General features: G+C 38.0%; 2 protein-coding genes across 35 annotated transcripts in view; both read left to right on the top strand.

Annotated features, from left to right (window-relative positions):
* NRXN1 (neurexin 1) overlaps positions 1–15209 on the top strand; it is a 725995-nt gene extending 710786 nt beyond the window's left edge. For all 33 annotated transcript variants that reach the window (XM_083831654.1, XM_083831643.1, XM_083831651.1 and 30 more), the window contains one exon: positions 11851–15209. In XM_083831654.1, coding sequence (XP_083687780.1) covers positions 11851–12158 — 308 coding nt within the window. In that variant the 3' untranslated portion in view covers positions 12159–15209. The remainder of the gene's footprint in view (positions 1–11850) is intronic.
* Positions 15210–19466: 4257 nt separating this feature from the next.
* The window catches only part of LOC310897756 (uncharacterized protein), a 71229-nt gene continuing 67133 nt past the window's right edge, over positions 19467–23562 (top strand). Inside the window, exons 1-2 of one of the 2 annotated variants that reach the window (XR_014582564.1) lie at positions 19467–19669; positions 19808–19912. The gene's annotated coding sequence lies outside the window, so the exon portion shown is untranslated. Of the gene's footprint in view, positions 19913–23562 lie in introns of both variants that reach the window. The other variant, XR_014582566.1, reaches the window with a different exon arrangement.

Genomic DNA, 23562 nt, shown 5'->3' with positions numbered 1-23562 from the left:
ATACTTCATCATCTCTTAATCAATATTTGCCTGTCTTGCAACTCTTGGGTTCTACTTCCCAGGGCAGTGTTTGATTGGTGTCAGACCTTGTCCTGTACGTGTTCTATAGGGAAACAGGGCAATAATAGGATAAATTTCAGTGCTGTATACTAACTGGTGTATTAGGTACCTGTCTTAGCCTTGATTCTTGATCCGGAGAGAGTAATGGGATTAGACATTTTCCCGCATTATTATGTAAGAACCAATAGGATAGATACTTACACACTGATCTTTGAGCATGTATTGATTTTCCTACACCTTGGCTTGGCATATTACATTGCAGACAACAATTGGCAACATTCAGAAATCTGCAAAGCATTGGTACAGCCAAGAAACAGCAAACAAGTCACTACTTTTGATGTTTCTTACAGTACATTGTAGAGACTATTGTTCACTGTTCTGGGGAAGGCTTATTCCTTTAAGCAGAATATTACAGGATTTTGCATGCAAACTGCTTGCTGCATATGTATGTCCCCCTGCTGTGTTATGACATGTATTGAACAGATGGAGATGGCTAGGAACCATACAGTTCTCAAACACTTTGTGATGGTTTAGGTTTGGTCCCAGAATTAATACCTATTTTTTCTAATGAGCAGAGCTGTGAAATATGGCCTGTGAATGATTTATGTTTATTTCTAGAAGTTTTACTCTTCTTTTTCTGTCAGAAATTACTGCACTATATTACTTGTGCAAATACACTTCACTGAATGCATTGTGCAAGGACCTGAAAAAAAAGGAAAAAAAAAATTACAGTTAGTTCACAGGGCAACTGTGGTCATTATGGCTTGAGACAAAAAGGAAATATTTGAGCCTCGTTCCAATTATCCTATAGTCGTATATGTATTTTCAGTATTAGAAAGATCATTGGGTTGCCTTGAATCTGCTTCTTTAAATGCTTAGCTGAAATACATAAAGATGTGTCTACATGAACTGCTACAGAGTGAAAATTACATAGTTTTATTTGCAAACTTCTCAAATGTTAGAATTGGGAAAGAGAGGCACTTACCACATGTATATAGCATGTAGAATATATAAAGGAACTTAGAGACTTCAAATATACATTAATTTTCCTGTAAGTGAAGTTAAAATAGTTAAGTTTATTTAATTTTATAAATCAGAAGCCCCACCCCCCCCAAATCATCAGAAAGCAAATGTAGCACTTTTCCAAATGTTTTTATTGTGAAATGAACCACTTTTTTTTTTCTCAACAGTCTTAGCTCTTCCTGTCTGTCACTGCAAATTATACATATGGCATTTCTCATTTGAATTTGATCAGAAAGATGTATTTTTTAATCATCTAAGTAAATGAGGTTAAAAATGATGATTAATTGATTGTATCAACAGTGATCTCTACTCGTTGTCAGCCATGTCATTGAAACATAAGGACGCTGACTAAACTTGTAGCTCTCTAGCCAGTCCTAGCTTTCCTAGCCAGTATTTTCATACGTTCCTCGTGTTGGGAGCTGCTGAAAACAATGGCACGTGCTGAAAGGAGGGTTTTTCTTTAACTTTCATAAATATTTTTTCAAGAATTTAGAGAATTCTAATTCCTGAAATGGATTCTCTGTAATTTTGGTGGTTGTCTACATGTTCATACTCTCATACATCATTCCTTTGTGTAGCCTCAACTACCAGAGGGGATTCATGAACAAAATAAAATTCTTTAAAAGTTTATTTTTAAAGCACACTGTAAGACAGAATGCAGCTGTTGCTAGCTATACATGCCTTTTAAATGTGAACGCTTCAAGTATATATTCCTTGCTGAACAGATTCAGTTCAAAGAGAGTTTTAATACAAAGCCTAGAGATGACGTCTCTAATCTAAAGCTAATGCTTTCCAGGATGTATTAATTGCAGTCATAGCGATATGAACATATCAGAATTTAGAATATGGATGGAAATTGGGGGCTGACTTTTTTTTTTCTTGAGCCATAATGTTTTTTTATCAGTGTAATATGAGTGACTCTATGAGTGGTAAGAAATATTGACACCAAGTTGCTATAAATCATACAAAGCTCTGTGCTAACTCATAGAAAACCTTATCGACTGGTGCACAAATGATGAACAGAGTTTCTTGTGTTTAAATTTTGAGAGTGCATTCATATTCCACTTAATTCTTGCTAAAGATGAAGATTTTCATTTCTATAATATGTATGTGAATGGTAAACATTCATGATGTAAATACTGGGATTGTTATTTGTATGGCAGTACCTAAAGCCATCTTTCAGGTGTATGCATACACCATGAAAAGATAGTTCAGAGAAATGTATGAATTGATAAATATTAGTATTGCTATTATGTGCTCATTTATTTGGAGTTAGACATCTCTACAGTGCTGAGGAAACCAGATGGTAATGTTTCTAGTTTTTCAATGAAACTTAATTATTTTATAAACAATCATTCGTGAAAAAGGGGCACATTACTTAGTGCTCCTGGTGGAGTAGCCCACGTTACTTTTCATTCTTTTAAAGATGTAAAACACTGTTTGTGACTCAATTCTGAAGGTATTTACACACAAAGCTGAAACATATGATCCTGTTTGCTAGTATATCTGGACTGGTATATGAATTCAGAGAAGCAAACCAGGCACTTCACATCACTAATTCACAAATGCATGTGAACTATGTGTGTCATATCCATTGATCTCAGTGGAACTTCCTTGATTTTTCAGTGCTCATCTAGATCATGGACAACAAAATGTTTAGAAAGAGAATATAGTGTCCTTTTATTCAGGTGTAGAAATGATATTTTAGTCCAAGGCAAGCATACAGTCCCTGCAGGAGATAGTGAGTCAGAGAGTGAATGGCAAGCACGTCAGAGCTAAGTATCACAGTCCTGTGGGCAAGGCTGGAGGAGTGCAGATTTTTACTCTCATTCAGCGCAAACAGAGGTGGAGGAATATAGTCTTATTCCAGTGTTGGAGTTATGTGGGGAATATTATTTGTTTTCTTACAATCCGTTTAGTATTCTTTCTCTCTTATTTTCTCTCTACCTTGCCACATAGATACGCATAAACTCTTGAGAACTTATCTTCCTCAATTTCTGTAGAAAAATTTACAGAAAACACTGTTGCTAGCATATAAGCAGTAGCTTGACCTGTTCTTTTTGCTAGTATAAAGAACCTGGCCTTACAGACTATTCCAGCATTAGCTGGAGAGGGAGATGTGTCCAGAATGACTCCAAAGAAAAAGAAATAAATCAAGCAAATCATAATATTACTGAATAAGGCATTACATAGACCTAAAGAATTTGTTAACAGTTAATGCAGTGGTTTTATCAGTCACATACAAAAAAAGAAAAAAGAAAGAAATTGGATTCATGACCGTGTTCTTTTAGACAAAGCAGTCTTGATTTTCAAGACTGATATTCAAGATTTTCAGTTAGACAAAAAATTGTATCCCAGTGTTCTGTGCATGTATCCTAATGTGTGAAAAGCAGTTTGCGGAAGTTTTAAGTCTTTAAGGATTGTTAGTTTTTAGCCACAGAAATAAGAGTGTGCTTTCATGGCATTCACTGTGAGATGTTTCCACAATTAAAAAAAAAATAATAATAAAATAAATAAATTACAAGATGTTGGCCTTTCTGAATTGATCCTGCAGGGGCTGCCCACAGGCAGCAGCTCTTCAAGCACTGCTCCCACACGGCTCCGTACCACGGGGTCCATCCCCCAGGAGCAAACTGCTCCAGCACGGGTCCCCCACGGGCGGCAGCTCCCCCCAGACCCCCTGCTCCTGCGTGGGCTCCTCTCCACGGGCTGCAGCTCCGGCCCGGGGCCTGCTCCTGCGGGGGCTCTCCATGGGCCGCAGCCTCCTCCAGGCCACATCCACCTGCTCCACCGGGGGCTCCTCCACGGGGGGGCTGCAGCGTGGAGATCTGCTCCGTGTGGGACCCATGGGCTGCAGGGGGACAGCCTGCTCCACCAGGGGCCTCTCCACAGGCCGCAGGGGAACTTGTGCTGCGTGCCTGGAGCACCTCCTGCCCTCCTGCTGCACTGACCTTGGGGCCTGCAGGGCTGCTTCTTGCTCCTCTCTCCCAGCTTCTATAGCACAGCAGTCTTTTTCCTTTTCTTAAATCTGCTCTCCCAGAGGCCCAACCAACGTTACTCAGAGGCTCAGCTCTGGCCAGCAACAGGTCCATTCTGGAGCTGTCTGGAGCTGACTCTGATCTGACATGGGGCAGCTGCTGTTCTCTGCTCACAGAAGCCACCCCTGCAGCCCCCCTACTACCAAAACCTTTCTATGTAAACTCAATACAGTAATGCATATGCATTGAATTTACCTCTATGTGGAAAGATTTTTTTTCCTCAGGCTTATTTATCATCATTGTCTTTATGGACATATTAGAAGAAAAACAGTATTTTGCAAATGTATAAGTAGGTTTATAGCTAAAATACTGGTCTGAATTAACATTGCTCAGCTTCTATGCCAAATCTTCCTCTTATACCAAGTTTGAACAAAGCATTATTAAATCAGGTCCTTAAAATTCTATAGGAAATTTGCTTTACCTCAGATACCGTTTGGAGGAAGGACTAGATAGAAAGATGGGAATCTGAGGCAGCCATCCCTAGAAAACAGAGAAAATACAATTTTGCTAAGGAAGTGGGAATGCTGGCAGTACTGCATGTGTGCAGTACTGCATGCATGACAGCGGGTCAGAGGCCAGAGCATTGTGTGTCTGCATTAAATGACACTGGGCACTGTCTGTTCATAAGCTCTTTTGCAGCTTAGGTTTTTCTGCATTCAAACTGGGGACTTATAAGTGTTTAAGCAAAACTCTATGCTTCTAGCTAACCGTTTGCAGTACCTGATAAATTCAGTTAATATGGTGTTACAAAGTAGTTGGTGTATACCACCTGCAGCTTATCAACTAATTACCGTGTTAACAGACTGCTAGCAGCGAAGACGGTTGCTTACCCCACTACTAGACAACAGAGATAAGGATGAACAGTTCTTTTTGCTGGTGTTTTCTAGCAACCAATGCAGAGTGAATTTTCATTATCTCTTGCATAAATAGTAGTAGGACCATAGCTGCTAATTTTCAGCTACTTGCTAAGACCTAATTTAAACCTCTGCATAAACATTGCATTTTTTAGTGTGTCATTTGACAGCCTACAAAGTGGCAGGTGAATCCTGACAAGTTTGAGACATAGGTATTCTCTAAGGGTATTGTTCATAAATGGAAGCAGAGAAAATTCAAGGCAAAAATAACATGTAATGAGGATGGATGGACCCAGAATAGTCTAACCTTAGGCTATTTCAATCTAACCATCTAAAGACTTGAATGAAACCTTGTTCTGCTGTGTTGACATACCATTCTGGCCCATAGGTTTCAAAACCTGCACTTTTCCTAAGGTTAAGAACTGTAGTCTAGATATAGGACTTGGACAGTTTCAATGTAAACTGGTTTAAACAGTGGTAAAAAAGGGTATTGTGAACATACCCTTTAAAATCTTACAGAAAAGGGATAATGGAAAAGTAAGATGGAAGAAGTGAGAACATTCAGGGAATCACCCATGTTTGCAAAGATGAATGTGGGTATATGCATCTCCAGATCATTTCATGAGCAAGAATCATTCCTTGCTCTGTAGGTCAAGCCATCAGATTCCTCATTCTTTACAGTGACATTTTGGTGTTCCCTTGCAGAAAATTGATTCCTAGTTTAGGTGGTAAGTTTTTGTTTTGTTTTGTTTTCTTTATTTTTTAATGAAATTATAATAAAAACAGCAAGCAGTGAAACCTTGGTCCTACTAAGCTCAACAGCAAAGCTTTCACTAAATTCAAAGGGGCCCAAATGTCACTGTCACTAACACAACAAGTTTTTTGTAAAATGAAGCCGATCTAACAGTTAGCTGCCACCAAAAATGTGTTCCCAGTGCCCCTGCCATTTTGTGTTTTTTTTGTAGTAACATGGGTGTTCACCTGACATTTCAGGGATCTAGAGCTGCAGGCAACTAACATACTGGTTTAGCTTTCTTAACTGAGTTGCCACAATTGGAATTGCTTAGCTCAAGCTTGAAAATAAGTTATCAGTAGTAGTATAATATTTTTGTTTAGTCTTCCTTATTTTATTTGCAAGAACATTTTTTCCCATTTAGGAATACTTCAATTCAAAATCTAGACCACCCACTGACTCTGCTGATCAGTCAAAATTTCTGAAGCGAAGTAACAAATTACCAGAGATTCCCCAGAACACACACAAAAACAGGATAAATTACGTAATTTGGAAAAGAAAGAAGCAGAGATGCAAAGATGAATGTCACATGTAGGAGTGGGGAGAGATAGGAATGACAGCTGAACTGGTAAAAGGAGAAAGCATCCATATTGAAAGGGAAGGAATACTAAAAAAGGAGCAATACAACTGAAAATGTTAACAAAAAAAAATAGTAAGAGCACAGAGATGAAGACTGCTAAATATGTGAAGTGATATATTGGTTCAAATCTTCCATTTTGGCTAAAATTAAATTCAATTTTGCAGAAAATTTTTTCACAAAAGCTTTTTATTAAACTATGAAATGTTCCCCTCTGCTCTGCAGATCGTATTAACTTATAAAATCCATTGATTTGGCATGCTCCATCAATTGCCACTGTGCTACCAACTTATCTCCCTTTAGATTTATTTTGACATTTAAAGAAGATTCAGCCAACAACCCTCCCACCTCTCAACTACAGGGGAAAAAAAAAAAAAGAAAAAAAAAAAACCTACCTGCAAAACCTTAAGTCCTAAGGAGTTGGTAGAATTTGTAAATTATTTGAAGTCAATATACAGCCAATCACTGCACTTGGAAATAAAAACTACATTCAGTGCAAAGAGAGAATGTTTTACTTCCTAATAAAGGGGCCACTATTTTTACATGTAGATGGTGTTTTGCTGCTAGACTACTTTTATTAGTAGCTAAATTAGTTAGTGCCGCTTTAGAAGCATGTTAATGTATTATGTCTTTCCTACTAAGAACCTTTAAGATTTCAGTTTCTAGGAAGCAAATAATCTGGCTTTGCATACTAAAGAGTAGAACAGATACTGTAATAATTTTATCTTACACACCTCCGGAAGTAGGTTATTGTCTTGTTCCCTCAAACTCAGCAAGCATTTGACAAATTTCTTAGAGCAAATGCATTGGTGTGAATTCAAGATGGCAAACGTAGTTATTCAGCTCACAAGCACCACACCTTTCCACCACATCTCTGTGGGTTGTATATGCAGCTCTCAGCTCCCATTCTCTTTTAATCTTCATGTTGCAATGGCTAAGAAGTGCAGTGCTGTGTGCGCAGCAATGCAGCTAGTTTTGTGGTACCTCTCTCACAAGGGCTTAATCATGCCTTTGAATATAGACCATTTCAGATCTGATGTAAATTTGTCACTGAGCTACAGCAGCTACATGTGGAATCACCTCCTACTTCTTCCCTCCCATGACAGCTGAGTCATTGCTGGGCATCCCCTGGGGAGCCAGTTTTTGCCCCCTTTCAAGAATCACGTGAAAACAAGTAGGAAGGCAGCAGGCTGAGATACCCCTGTATTTGGACCAGGATAGTTTTGCACAAGTTTACAGCCAATACTCATGCTGATTTTGCAATTGGGCTGTATCTGTCCCACCTGTTCGGCAAGGGAAGTACTGAGATTTGTTTTTCAGACATATATATATATTAATTTTTTTTTGCAATGAGAAGTAGAAATTGCAGTAAGCTCAGAAACCCGTTCACCAGAATCCAACAATGCTGCAAAAAGTTGACTACAAACAGGTCTAGAATGATAGCACACAGAGTGAAAATTAGTATGTGTCCTGTAAATAATTGCCTTCATGCCTCATTGCAAATGTAGTAGTTAAACATTCTTGTCTTGTGAGTAATTTCCTATTCACAGTTTGTGGGAAGGTATAAATGTAAAGAAAACACATTTGGGGTCCTTTTGTTGGATTTTTTGTTTTGTTTTTAAGTCTGCTAATTCCAATTCACAAACACCATGGGAGCCTGCAATTCCAATTTTCTTTTCACAGTATTAATGAAAACTGGGCACTGAAAATAGTCAGATTTTTCCTGTTAAATTTTAAACCACTTTAGAAGTACAGTCAAGAATAATAACTTTCTAATCCATTATTACACAATGTTAAACTGTGTTCAATTGCTATTATTTCGTGCAAAGTTTTTTGTAAGTGGTAGAAGAGGCTTTTAAAAATCAGTCTGTTCTAAGCTGGTCTTTGAGGTAATCCAAAAATGCTGTTCATGTGCTGTTGAGGGGAAGACTTGTACTTCAGAGCAGTTGCTTTGAGAAGGGATCCTTGCACCACAAGATGACTTGTATTTCCTCTCACTGTTATGGCATGGTCTGAGCATAATTACAGTCCTAATGATTTTCTCTGGTTCTTCACTGAACTATCCTCAATTTAGTATAGATTGTTTCAGGATATCTTTGTGACTTTTCAGTCTTAAATATTGGGATCTTTTTAATATTTAATCTTGATTCACCTCCAGAGTATCTAGCTTCTTATTTAAAATAAGAATCTTCATCTAGGATTTCTAACACTACGGACACTTACAGAGACTGCGACCAAGTAGCAGCCAAGGTTTACCCATAGGTAAACAGCTCTGCTGCTGTGCCAGGAGCCAGTGACTCTGGCTGGTTCAGCTGCAAAGGTGGTGGGTGGCATCATGCGTTTCTCAAAGAGTTGGGAAGTGAAGAGCAAGATTTCTGTAACCTGGTAATTGTTGCTTGCTCTCCACTGATAGACAAGCACTTGCTCTCTACTGATAGACAAGCACTGTTGTGCTTGCCTGCAATTGTTCTTCTCTTGGAAGAAAAAAAAAAATCCAGGTAAATTCCCTAAGTATTCCTGTCTTAGTCAACTGAAGGTCCTGCTTAAATAAACGGTAGCTGTTTCAGCAGTGTTGATGTCTGGGGACTTATTCATTTACACAGATTACAGAGGAAGTGTAGGCTGGCCTTTTCCTAGTGCCCTTTCCCTCCCTGTCTGAAGATTGGACACTTGCTTTATAGCATGTGCTCCACAAGTCTTTCCCACCTGAAATGTACACAGACAAACCCATGTGCTTTGTAAAACTTTCCTCTTATTTTCTTCTTCTTCATTTGTCTCAGGAGGCCCTGCTAGGTTAAAGGCATATTTTAATGTAAACGGAAGAAAAATTACAAGAAGTAATTTTCCCCTGCTGAACTGCTCCTTTTACAAAAGTCCGAACAAATGTAGCAACAGATGCTTTGAAAGTGTTCTAAGTTTAAATAACATTCGTGTAGTTGAATATTCCTAAGACAGATGGGATAAATGAGATAATTGTGAAAACATTCTTAAAAATAAAAGGCTGCCATCAGGTGAGAGGCAAGAGTTTAGGTAATGTTGAAAAATATATCCTACTTGTTTTTTCAGGTTGCAATGTTAAAAGACTATTTTCCTATAAGCAAGCTGTTAATCGTCATTTAGTGGACATCATTTGTAAAGTTAGTTGATGGCATTTGGCTCAAATGTCTGTTACTTTAAAAAGAAAGAGCAGCTGTTAGTCCATCAGGTATTGACAGAATTCATTCAGTTGCTTTTATTCATTTCGTGAAACCACGTACAGTAAGATAAGACATTGTCTCATTTTTTATTCACTCTGGAAATACTCAGGAGTCTTTGTTCTGAAACAATGCATTGTCTTTTATAAAGCAATAAATGACAACTTATGTGTAAAAGGATTTCCATTTACTACAATAGCTACAATGAAGAAACAGGATCTAATAGAGTTACTTACTACTTTGAGACAGACCTTATTTCTTAGTAGGATGGTACCTACCGTGAAATGAGAAAAAAATCTTTGAGCCTTCTGAAGCGAAACTTCAAGATCTCTTGTGTAGTCATAGAATAGACCAATTGTATCAACTTGTACTAAGAACTTGCAGAGGAAAATATATATATATAAAATTAAAGTACTATTTGACACAAATGACAGTTTTCTTGCATCTTACTGTGGTGCCTCTGTTATTTCAGCCAAATAAAATGTCACCTTCTTCGAACCTATGTGGGATAACTGTCAGGAAGTGGCTTTCTAACATTAAGAACACAAATCACCAATACAATATGAGTAATACCAAGATGGGCAGGGAGCTTCATTCTTTTCAGGGTCTGTGGCTTTTTCACTGTTTTATTATTCATAGACCAATTGTGGATGTCTGTAGCTAGTGGCTGCTTTTAATTCTGGTTGCCCAAACTCTTTGCAGTTCTCTGACATAACAGTTTGTGTGGTATTACCTTTAATGTAGCATCCTTAAAATTATCTTCCTATTATGTCTAGAGTTCAAAAAAAAAGTGACTATGGGGCATATGCCTTTATGCACCTTAAACAAGATATTTCTTTAATACACTTCTTTAAAATGCTGGTTGTAGCAAGGGCTGACAAAGCTGAAATTACGAATACATTGTAAAACTAGTGTTTAGCTGTACTCTTAGTTAACATTTATATTGTATTGACTGCATTTTCAGCCATGTATAATGATTTAAAATGTGGTTTCTATAAGCCAGCCTGGATGCTTAATGAAAGTGTTCTGCACTGCTCAGTGGGAAGCTTTGGTTCACTCACTGCTCTTTTCTTGCTCCTGAGCTCAGCCAAAGCTGGTTGTGCTAGGGTACACAGCCTCTCAGGGTTTTGGAAATGCTGTTATAATTAGAGGAATACTGCATAGACCCAAGTCTCTTCATTTTTTGTCGATAATACTTCATAAGTTATAGAAGATCTGTCTCACCTATTGCCGCTCAAAGATATTCTGTATGAGGATCTTCCTCTCCTCCTGCTAAATGCAGTAAAGGAGATCATGGGAGATACATGGGCATTGTGTGTGCTGTGGGCATTTAACCTACAAATTCCTTCTGGAATTAGCTTTCATTCCATATGGCTGTGCAAGGGGATAAAATATGCCAGACAACACAATAGTTCCTATCAAGAAGACTTCACAGTCTGAAGACACAGGTCAGTTCAGTTCATATCACAACTGAAAAGAACAGAATGTGACCTGAGAGTTGGGTTTTTAGAAGGTTGAGTCCTTGTCTAGTGTAATTTGAGAGGTTTTTTATGGACATACAGTTGCTTGGAGGAACATCTGGTCAATGAAGAAAAGAGGGAATAGGAGAAATTGAGTGAAAAGGTACTCTAAAGCATAGCCATATTCAAGGAAGACTATGAATTACAAAAGAGAAGGTAGACTTGAGGGTACTCTAAAAGAAAGAAAAATATAAATATAATTAATTTGAAAAAAAAATATTAGAAGGAAAGGAGAAATTGAGAAGCTGGTTGAAGGAAGGCTAAAGAATAGCTGAGGATACTTTATTTGTAGACAACTTATTAGTTGCTATCATTTATTATTATGGGGAATTTTGATTTTTCCCCCCCATTTCATCTGCTAATGTGTCTTATTATCACTGTCCTCACAATAAGTACTATAGTGTCACTGTTGGTTTTTTACAGAAGATGGCCAAAGGAGAAGGGAGAGATTCTTTCTTCCCAGATGTTAGTGTTCTGGCATTTAAATTTAATTATTCCAGATGATTTAGACATTCTTTGCTTAGTAACAACGCTTGGAGAAATGATGCTTTTGAAGGCTAAAATTAGATTGTCCATGCTGTCCTCTTCCTTGCTTAAAAGCCTGTTTACTCACATTAACAGACATGAAAGCTGAATGGGCTGCGAATCTGAATGTTTTAGGAGTAGGGTACTTGGCGTGACCCAAGTGAGTGCAAATAGAATTATGCACGATAGTGGCAGGTAGATATGACTAACTCCTCAATGTGCAAACTCAATAATAACCTCTCCCTTATTTCATTATCTACCTACAGCAAATCCTACCAGGGCAGGAGGAGGAAGGGAGTATCCTGGCTCGTCCGAGGTGATTCGTGAATCCAGCAGCACAACAGGCATGGTAGTTGGGATCGTGGCAGCAGCAGCGCTGTGCATCCTCATTCTCCTGTATGCTATGTACAAGTACAGGAACCGAGACGAAGGATCGTATCATGTAGATGAGAGTCGAAACTACATCAGTAACTCAGCACAATCCAATGGGGCTGTAATCAAGGAAAAACAGCCCAACAGTGCTAAAAGTTCCAACAAAAACAAGAAAAATAAGGATAAGGAGTACTATGTCTGATCTCAACATCTAAAAGAACGCTTGTATAGAAATAGTCTTCATTTTATCTGAGACATAATACAAACTTATTTACTTTACTTTTTATGAAGCACATTCAAAAACAAAAGACAGGGAATGCAATCAGAAAGGAAAGACTGTTTTTAAAAACAAGCATTTCATGCTCTTGTTTTTCAGAAACGGGAGCTGATAAATTCCCTAACATCCACAAGTGTTTTCATTTACTCTGCCTGTCTTTATGTTGCTGGAACAGTTCTGAAAGACAATGATGGCACCACGCATTCATAAAGCAAGGAGTATTACTACAACATCAAGGCACAATATGAAACAAAACAAATTTAAAAAAAAAAGGAAAAAAAATAAAAACAGAAAAAAGAAGCTACCTATGATTCTGGATTTAGCCAAAGTGCTAGTGCTTTCTTGAGAAGTAAGTTAGTCTTATTGTCAGAGAAGACTGTCATTATATATGGTGACTCAACAAGCAAACATAAACAGTTTGCCGTCTGGTGCAGTGAAGCAGTGATTGGAAACTTGCATTTGAAACAAAGTGCTGGCTTTTCTGAAGACTTATGTAGAAATACTTTCAAAAAGCCCCTTTCTGGTTGTGAGGAAAATAGTATGGAGGCCTTATTTTCAAAAAAAAAAAAAAAAAAATCTGGAATATAAGGCACATTTCCACAAAAGAAAAAAAAAAAAAGAAAAGGAAACAAGAGGGCATAGATGCAATCATTGGGAAATTTTCATGCACGCTTAATATGTTATTACATATGTTTATATAAAAACACATCTATATGTGCTTTCTGGACTGTGATAAGTGATGTTTTATAGCCTGTTGTATAGAAAATGCAAACTATATCTGCTCTTCAGCCATTTTTGGTAAACTCAATGTTATAAGTGTTGCTAGGTATAGAGAGTTTTACGACATCTGGAGCAACAGACCCACTTTAGTTTTTTTGCAGCCATTATAAATTGTCACAGACTTTTTTCCTTTTTTTTCCTTTATTTTACAGTGTAGTGGTTATACTAAGGGGAACATGTATGAATGTATATAAGAGTCAGCTAGTTTTTTTCTTACCTGTACAGCCTCTATTCTGTTGCAATTAAGTTCTTGTAGTTTGTATGAAAGAAGTGGACTAGAAAGCAAAAATATATATCTATTGTAATTTATCTTCTCCTTCCTATCCCTATCTCTTGCTCCTGATATGCATCAATGAAGTTGATCAGAACAGCCAATTTTCCTAGAAATTTACTTTCATTAATTAGCTAAATATTTAGTGACTTACACTGGCCTTTGGCTTCCAGTCAGAGCTTCACTATTGGAGAGCATGGTTTGCCTTACAGAAACCTGTTCTTACAAAATTATGAGAATGATGAGTTTCTTGAGAATCTTAGGAAGTATCATACTGTGTTGATCTGGCATTCAGTTATATTAACAACAGCTACTACAGCGTTGGATGGCAAAAGATCTAAAAAGACCCATTTTAATTATCCAGACTGATTCTACTGCAGAATTTACCCCTTTCTCCAAAATGGAAATAATCTGAGGTGCATGATAGTACTTTTCAATGGTGGGCATTTTGGCACATAAAAAATCTTTTAGCTAAGTTGATTGTGTAGTATTGCAAGGCATCATAATTAGACAAATATAAGTTCATCATGTTTTGAAGTAACAGCTTTTCTTGCATATATAAAACATTAAAGCATTTTAGTTAAATGTAGTAAATATAATGCTATAATTCACATGTTCAGGTTATTTTTTTCTAGTATTGTTTCATTAGATTCACAGCAATAAATCATAGTGTAACGTTTTATTTACAAAGAAGTTCAAAGGGAATACATTAGACAGAAAGAGGGTAGTTCAGTTGAAATCAACCAAATCATTAGAAGGCCTCCTGGGAGGGAATATAGATGTCCACACTTTACAGACAGGAACGAGGAATTTAAAATTAGCTTTAAACATCAGGCACAAATCATTTTGTTGTGTGTTATTCACTGCAGCTGATGAAAAATGCTGGAGACTGGTACAGCTATCTATCTGGGAGTCAGAGCACTTGAAAAATACATGTAGCTGACATGAAAATGCCTCTCTTGAAGGTTGTCAACCACATCAAGGTGTGTTATGTTATATTTGTAAAATTATTATTTTTTCATTAACATTTACAGAGAAATGAGAACAGTTTCACAAAATCCATCAAAAACTCATTTCTTAGATGGTTGTTCACCTATGGCATTCATAATTTCTCCCACCTTTACAAGACAGCTGTACTCAGGGAAAGGCAGGGTTGGTATTCTGAAGGTCGTTGCTGGAAGCAAGAGACTTGAATTGGAGGCAGGAAAGAATTTGAAAGCCAGGTGGTTGTCACTTTCGAGAGATTTCAGGGCTTAAAGATACGTGGAAGAACAAGATTAATCAGATGACAGGAGATCGGACATGAAAAAACATGGTTTGGGTGAGATGAAATTGTCTTTTCTGCGTGGTATTGATTGCATTAATGAAATAGCACAGTTAGGTCAACTTCCAGACAGTTTGGTAGAATAATCTTTAACTAAATACATACATCAAGGAAAAAAAATATCTGCTACTACTCTAATAAGCAAACACAATTTTAACACTGTTTCTGAAGGTTCTCCTTTTCCTCTTTAATTTTGTAATTTAATAAAAAAACATATATGGATGTATCAGAAGTGCCAGCAAGTGAATTTAATATTCCTTTGTGTTTAAAAACAGCAGCAGCAACAACAAACAAACAGACATAAACCAACTACCTAACATAAAATTGGATCCTTTCTCAATAATAACCTAATTTGTTTGACTGAGATGGCTTCATTTCTATGACTGTATTGTGTTGCCTTTTTTAACAAAACACTAAATAATGTGTGAAACTTTCAACCCTAAAATATCGAAGAGAGGCCCAATGCCCCTAACCTTATAGTGCTTTCTGTGATAGATATTTACGATTTTTTTATTTGTTGCAAGGCCAATTTATTCATTATTGGAAATGCTAAGCAAGTGGAATTTACTGTTTTGTTAATAAAAATGTTTCTTAATACAAATGATGGCTTGTTTTTTTTGTTTTTGTTTTTGTTTTTTCCTCTTCCCTTATATCTGGGGTACCTGTACATTCATCTTAAAGCAGCGAAAAAAAGTTGAAAGTGGCATAGACGTTCATGTCAGCAAAAAGTGACCTCAGAGCTCTTTGTACACTTAAATGAAAACACTCTACAAGTCCTGTGTTCAACTTGCCCAGTTAAAGCTTGAAAACATTAATGCATTGTTGCACAGAATTACTTCATTTGAAATTTTTTATTTTATTTAAATCAGGAATGTAGAACTTGATATTCCCCTCCCCTGCCACTCCTGGACTGGGAAAACAGTTTTTTTCCTTTTCCACCACTTCTTTTTTTTTTCCATTGAAAGATGATAGAAGTTAAGGAAATGGGATACAGAGATAGAACTGAAAATATTTTCACTTGTCTAGAAGTTGGTTTAAAATTAACAGAAAAATTAACATATTTCAATTCTTCAAAAACATTCCTACATAGTAATTGCAAAATTTCAACCAAAGCTAATCCTTTAAATGAGTATTTTCCTGTTTAGTGTGGCTCTTCAATTCACGGCTAACTTCAAGCAAACATCTAATCCTACTGATTTAAGGAAGCGTCTAAAGTTGCCTAAATGCATTGCTGAATGTGGATGAGTTAGGCTTTTAGATCTAAATTCCAACAAGAACTTAAACATATATCTTCTTTACTCACATCAATAGTTTCTTTGATTTATTCATCTGCTTAATTAGGTATAGACTGAAGTAAATTAGAAAATTTAAGTTTGGGGTTGTCTGGAGAAAACATTCTGTCTTCCATTGGTATAAAATAGTTAACTATAAACTTATAAACTGCTTTATGCATAGTTGAGTTATAACAATAGTGATTTTTGTTCTACTACAACAACAACAACAAAAGCATATTTAATTATACACTTTATTTTTATTATACAATTTAACAATTTATTATACAATTTAACTCTACACTTTATTTGTTCATTTCTTTTACATCTATACTGTGCTCTCCCTTTAACCAAAAAACTAATGGTCTCAGTACCTGCATCATCCATCATCAGTTAACTGCTTTAAGTGGTGGCCCCCACAATCAATCATCACTGCAGCCAAGTAGCTAAAAAACCTTCATATGATGAGGAAAAAAGAGAAAAAAAAAAAAGAAAAAAAAAACATTGTAAAAAAATAAATACAAGTTAGAATAAGGAATCAGCTCACTTATGAAGACTGTAAATTACAGCTGTGTTTGTTAATTCCTCCAATATGACTACTTCATAGTTTAACAAGATAATTTTTATTTGGGTATCTAAATATGATTTTTCATATTTACTATGGAAATTTGCTTCTAAATTCACTCCAGTCCTGTCTAGAGGTGTCTGTTAACATTATGCTCTGGTAAAACAGATATGTCAGTACGATTTTATTTGGAATCAAGGCTATTTGCTTTCTTTTAAAGGCCCTGTCTGTTGCAGTCTGTAAGTATTCCAATGTATTTCAGTGTTAAAATGTTTCTGGCCCTCATGGAAGTGGGGAGAAAGAGAAATCCACAATGCGTTTAAATCAATTTACAAGTTATGAATTCTGTGGCTTGATAAAATTACTTGCCTGCCACCCTCTTATTAGTCTGAATAGTCTATTCCTCCTTTGGTTGGTCATCACTCTCCATGAAATCAAGCGTGTTAAGCTTTGAACTAGAAATTCCACAAAACAACAACAAAAAAAAAATCATTGCTATGGGTGTGCTGTTTTCTGAGATGCAGAGCCAGAATTTTTGCAATCTTTCACCTGCTTGTTTTGGAGGCTTCTTAAGGTCTTTGGGGCCCATCCTCTGTAATATCTTCATTGATGACTTGGATGAGGGAATTGAGTGCACCCTCAGTAAGTTTGCAGATTACACCAAGTTGTGGGGAAGCGTCGATCTGCCAGGGGGTAGGAAGGCCCTGCAGAGGGACCTGGGCAGGATGGGTCCATGGGCAGAGGCCAATGGGATGCATTGGTACTCACAACCACACAATTATCTTTGCTTTATTTTTAGAATGAGTCATTTCCCTATGACAATGTTCTTCCAGCCAATGGGGTTGAATTGTGGTAGACCACGCTTTTCATTTTATTTTTTTAAAGAAAAGAACATACTAATGACATAAGGCTTAGATTTACTTCAAAGAATGTGGCATTTGTAATAAGTAAATTGCCTTTAAGTGCAGTAATTTCATTCCAGCATATACTCAAAAGGTTTAAAAATCCAGGACAGTAATCCTCAACAGCATCCTTTCTGGAAATAATAAAGACATTAGTTCATTTGTCAGAGTGCTCAGGAACTGACAACAAATGTGAACACATTGGTCTAGTTACAGCAAATAATACAAGGAAATGGAATTTGGGCAGCCCAAAATAACTGCTGCCGCCTTCGCCAGACTTACAAGTGAGTCTGTTTACAAGCAAGTAGGCATTTATTACATGATAAATAGCAAAATACTTTTATAAGTCACAGTCTGGGATGGAGCAGGTTGAGAAAATACAGGCATGGTCTTGCATGGCTGCATCAGCCTTTTGAGGCCGCTGGGACTCAGGTGCTGTTGAGGTGCCTGCCAGTCTGGGGAAATGGGTAGATTTTACACAAACAGCTGCTGCATACCCATTTATCTGGCATTTTCTGATAAACTTTCATTTTCCATTTGAAATTAAAATACATTTTCTGGGGAAAGCACAGCAGATTGCTTTCATTAGACAATTTAAGTGGTTCCCAAAATGTGTCACAGCACAGCGAGTGCTTTAAGAAACAGAAACCTGACTTTGCTACGAGCTGACAACATGGCCTCAGGTCTGGGGGAGAAACATCCGTCCTGCTCAGGAGGGCCCTGGCCTTGAGCACAGAGGCTGAATGAGGTCCAAAAGAAAGGTCCTGCTTTAATGTTGGCAGCAGTCCCTGGGTGGAGCAGCCCCCTGAACTTGGTGGCAGTTGCGTGCCCTTCGTGCATAAGCATGGTGGCTGAGGGCAGGGCGCAGAGTGAGGCAAGCACACCCTGTGTGTCTGGTTGGGCTGGGTTTGGGCTTCAGGGAGAGACAGCAAGGGCCAAGACACGGGGAAGGACTTTTGGACCCTTATGATGTCCCTAAAGGACTGCCCTCCTGCTAGGCCCTGAGTTTAGCAATCTGACAAAATGGTGGTTCACAGGACCCAGGGCCGGTTTTGAATCCTCAAGGAAGCAAGCAGACAACGACAGGCAATGTCCAGCCAGCACAGAGACATGCATTGTCCTCCCCAGCCAACAATCATGACAGGACTGTTGAGTTATGAGTGTCTTCTTTTTTTTTTTTTTTTTTGGAGTTCCTGCAGCTATGGCATGGCTGAGGCCCTCCAAGCCACACCTCCGTGGCACATGCAGGGAGCAGGTGCCCTGAGGATTGGCAGTTGTGACAAAAGAAGACATGAGGGATGCAGCCCCAGCCCGGTGTGAGTACAGAAATAGGAGTAATTTTGCCGCAAGTGTCTCACAACCATGACTGGATGAGGAACTTCCAGTCCTTGTTGATTGGCCAAGCTGGCGTGGGTTTTGGTGGTACCACGTCCAGGTTTTCCCTGGATGTTAGATAAGTTAAAAAAAAAACGAGTTCTCAAAAAAAGTGGTGGCATCAATATGTATGTTGGCTCACTGGCACAGCCTTAGTTTAAAATATCGAGAAAATGAAAATGAATAGCCACCTGAGGTAAACTCTGGGGAAAACATTCAGCCCAATCAAGTTTCAGATTTGTCAATTCAACACCACATATGTGAGCCCATATAGGCCCTATAGTCTGTGCAGTATGCAGCCAAGATACCTGAAGTCCAGTTCTCAGGTGAAAACAATACTGTTTTTTCTGTCATTTTCTGCTTTCCCATCTCCACTGGTACTCCTCCGCTTGCAGTGGGAGGGCCTAGGAATTTAATTAGGAGCCAGCTTATTGTTTCTTTATGACTTTAGCTTCCTGTGTCTCACACCAGAGAGGAAAGCTTACTTCTATGCATGTGCTTGAGGAGGGAGGCCAGGCCTCAAAGCTACCCAGGCAGCTGCATCCCACAGGCATTAAACTAACCCCACACAGCAATTCCAATATCCCTAATTTTCTGGAACATTGTGTCTCAAAGATTTGGACCAGAACATTGTCTGAGGGCAAGATCCATCAACTATCTCTGATAAACTATAGGGAAAGAGACAAGCTTCAGCACAAGATGTAAAACCTTAGGAAAAAAATTTAACACAGAACCTAGCACCCCCCCCCCCCAAAAAAAAAAAAAAAAGTCTCACCCTGCCTGCCACAGTTTGCTACTCTGCTTTTTGGGCTCACAGGTGGGTTTAATTCCTTGCTGAGTACACCTGGAGAGGTAGCAGGCTTGTTATCACTGTCTGTCAGTCCCACCTAGTAGAAGGGTTCTCCTGCTAGAGAATACTGAGCTGGTTGTAGTTACAGTGAAATATCAGGTAATTGTAGAGATTTTTTTCTTTAGATTTAGGCATTGCTGGTAAACAATGCAAAGGCAAATCACTGTGGAGTTTAAAGGCCAGAAATGCATTCTCCTATGCTTTTTGGGTTTTTACTGACTTCCATTTAATTTACAGGTGAGATTCAAGGCATAGGACAAGATGAACATACTCCAAAAATAAAAGCAGACTTTGACTCATGTTGTCTAGCAAGTCTCCGTATAGTAAGCTAAAGGACTTCAGGTAATTAATTCATTTAAATATCGTTTTGTTGATGGATGGGGCCTGGGAAAGGAGAATTTATGCCCAACTTCCCTAAAAGCTAAGTTTGTTTGGGAGCTCGCTTATACTGTTCTGCAGGCTCTTTTCAGGGAAATCTTTTAAAGCACAGATAGCACAAATATGCAAGTCATGACTTAGACCAGTTTCTCATTTATTTTAATAGCTTTCTCAGAGTAAGGACTGCAGGATTTGGCTTAAAGTTAAGGATATGCTTACATCAACAAGTGTCAATCAGTAGGAGTAAATTTACAAGGCAAAGCAATTGGTGCTGAGGACCTGACCTCCATGTTGCATTTCAGGATTTTCTTTGAATTGGCTGCAGTTTGGTCCTATGGCTGAGTGCCAATAAGCAGTTAGGCTACATTAGGTGAATTCATGGAGCTCATTTTGTTCCATCTGGAAAGTGTCTAGTTTGATCAGGTAGATACTTCTTCAGGATTCAGTGTCTTCAGAACCCTGACATTCCCCCCTGCCCCACCTTCCTTTCCCAGCTCGCCCTTGTCCCGCCCCCCCAACCTTCTTTAAACCTAGAGAAATTGTAGTTGAAAGACCTGTTTCCTTCAAATAGGTTGAGATTAATATGGAAGTATTTTCTAGATACATACTGTATGAGAAATCCACGTTACCAATACTGAGATCACCAACAGTGCAATCATTTGTAGAAATATGCCGTAGGCAAAGCAGGGACTTCTGGAGCTCTAGATGAAAGCTCTTTGTGTTGATCTGGAAGAAATGGCTGGGGCAGAGCTGGATTTGGCCAGCCCTCAAAGAAACAGAATGGCACTCAACAAGCCCACCCTTTAGAAAACCTTACATGCAGATTTTGCGACAGTGATTTACTTTTAACAAAAGTTTTGACAGTCTTCTCTATTCCAATTCTCACTAAAATCATTGTTTCCTGTAAGGGAATTAATCTTAACCAGTTCTGGATTTAGTCAGTATTAAAAATATCAAGAGAAACCACGAGAGATTGAGCTAAACTTGGAGATCTTCACTTGTATCATCAGCAGACAGGAAAACTGCTATTTCTATTACGATTGAAACTTCACTGCTGCTTTCTAACTATGGAGCGATTACACTTCCCTCTAGCATACTTCATGTTATTTTGAACATTTCATACAAGTATTCTGTATAGTCATCAGTAATTCTTTTTGATTTGCAAGTGTTAGGCGTCAAAGACTGATGATACAGACTGATGATAAAAGATTTCTATATCAGAATTTTGTAAATGAACATATTTCTGTTTCAGTGGTTGCTTTGCCTAAGTTTCAAAAATCATCTTGAGATATGTCTATATTATTACATTTTAGTGAAAGTTGATTTGATAAATATAGAAAGAAACATTTTTTGTTAACATAAGCTTTTTCAGATACAGTTCCATTTCAGTTGAGAACAGTTCAATTCAGCAACAAGAATATGACTTTTGAGATTTTTTAAACATAGTAAGTGAGCTTTTGGTATCATCCAAACTGATTTAGAAATTTTTGAGGCTTCAAATTCAAAAATAAACTTAGAATTATTCTCAATCTTTCTGAATCCTGATCAGAGTTACCACACGTGATGGGTGAAGGTTTGTATGAATAAAGTTGCAGCAACAGTCTGGTTCCTAATCTCACAAGCTGCCTTTCTGGAAGGCAGCTCTGCCAGACTTGCCTATGAGCACAGGCTGTGCCTGCTATGCTGTTCTGCACTCCCTGTGAAAACTTTCAGTGATTACTCATCCATGGGAACCATTACACAGACACTGCTGCAAAATAGAGAAGTCCCTGCCTCAAAAGCAGTACTTGACATTAATATATATGCTGTTTGAGACAAAACTCCCATTAACTTCAGCGCAAGCAGGGATTTCATCCCAAGGATGTAACACACCAGATATGTCAGCATATTAAAAAGTGCTCCAAAAGCACATTGAGAGAAAAAATATAGCCCTGCAAAAACAACCTGAACATGGAATGTAGAAAAGCCAATCCAAACAACCTAAAACCAATCTGATCTCATGAAATGGACAATAGGCTGGTGTGGGTACATAGTTTCTGTGAAGTCCTTAATGGCCTTTCATAACTCATTTTTAGTTCAGCAAATGGGTGAGATGTGCAAGGCCTGATATAGCAATAGATAATGCAGCCTAACAAAACGGGGACTGCACAAACAGGACAGTTCAATTTTCAAAATTGTTTTCAAATATTGTACAGATGCTATGTTATAAAAGTGGAATAAAAATCTAACAGTGGGACTTTGTGATAATAGGGTGGAACAGCAAAAAGTGGTGAAGCTCACCAGCCATAGAGTAGTTGCAACTGTATGGGAAAAAGACGAAAGGAAGAGAAGGAAAGGAGCCAAACAGCTCCAAATATTCCTCATCAACAAAAAAACTTCCTTCTGTTGTAAGCTTGTACGGTTCTCAGTTCTGTAAAAAACATTTTGAGGGTGTTTGCAGTGTTCTGAATCACAACTGCTGGTTACAGAGCTAAGGCAGCCTAGGAGTTGTAGTGGGGTGATTCTGGTAGATGTGAGCCTCAGTGCAGGTTAGCTGCTTCAGCTGCTACCCAGATCCTCACACAGCTCTGCAGTGCTGCAGACATGCAGTCATCTGTGCTTGAGCTGGCAAGTTTAATATCGCTCAATACCCCTGTGCAAACTGCAGTGCAGACACTCAGGCCTGATTGCCACAGTCCCCAGAGAGAAGATTTGCAGTACAGGCGGGCAGTGCACTCTGCTTACCTGACCTGATGCAGTCAGGTCTGTTGGCAGGATCTGCCAACAGGAGAAAGGCAGAACTCCTTTGGAAGCAATGGAAAAGCTAGTGCAAGTTCATTCCTCGCTCAAGCATATTCAGTCTCTGCGCTGGTGTGGTCTCAGAGCTCTACTGGAATTTGATTCATGAAATCTCATTTTCCTTCAAATGCTTATTGAACACTCATCTGAAACTTCTTTGCTAAACAGCCACATTGTACACATCTTTACTGCTCCCACTGTCATCCACCAGGATTTTTGAAATGCAAAGTGCTTTTCCCACTTCATATTCTTTCCCCTTTTTTGGGGAGTTTTTACAGGCTTGAAAAAGAACAATCAAATGACATCAGTTCCGAGTTCAGTTAAAGTGATCTTTCAGATTCTTAATGATGCCAACGTTTAGGTTTCAAATAATTAAGCAAAAGAACCGTAGATCATTTTAATTGGAGTTTTGAAGTCATTTATGAAAATTCACACAAAAGGCCTGTTTAAAAAAAAAAAGTATTAAAAGTACTACTAGTGTTCAGTCAATCTTTCTGCTGTTACACTGAGATCTATTTGAAACACTCAAAGTATGTACTCAAAGATCTCAAATGAGCCAGACTACAAAGCCTAAGACTTAATTAAAATAGGAATATTTACAACACATGAAATATTAGTGAGAATAGGGGGAGAGAAAGTCTCTTGTTTCAAACCTCTTCTCCTGGTTAAAATTTAAATCATCGTCTAGGTTAATTTTGTGATTATTGAGTTTGATTTTGCCATTTAGAGAATGTTTTTATATAGTCTATTTATACCCATGTAAGTCCAATATAGAAAGAAATTATAATTTCTAAAACATTTACAGCTAAAACTGATCTTGCTTTCTGTACCAGCTA

The sequence above is a fragment of the Anser anser genome, assembly GCF_964211835.1.
Source record: "Anser anser genome assembly, chromosome: 3".
Classification (NCBI taxonomy): domain Eukaryota; kingdom Metazoa; phylum Chordata; class Aves; order Anseriformes; family Anatidae; genus Anser; species Anser anser.
The sequence above is the reverse complement of the archived record's forward strand: the minus strand, read 5'-3'. Positions and strand labels throughout refer to the sequence as shown.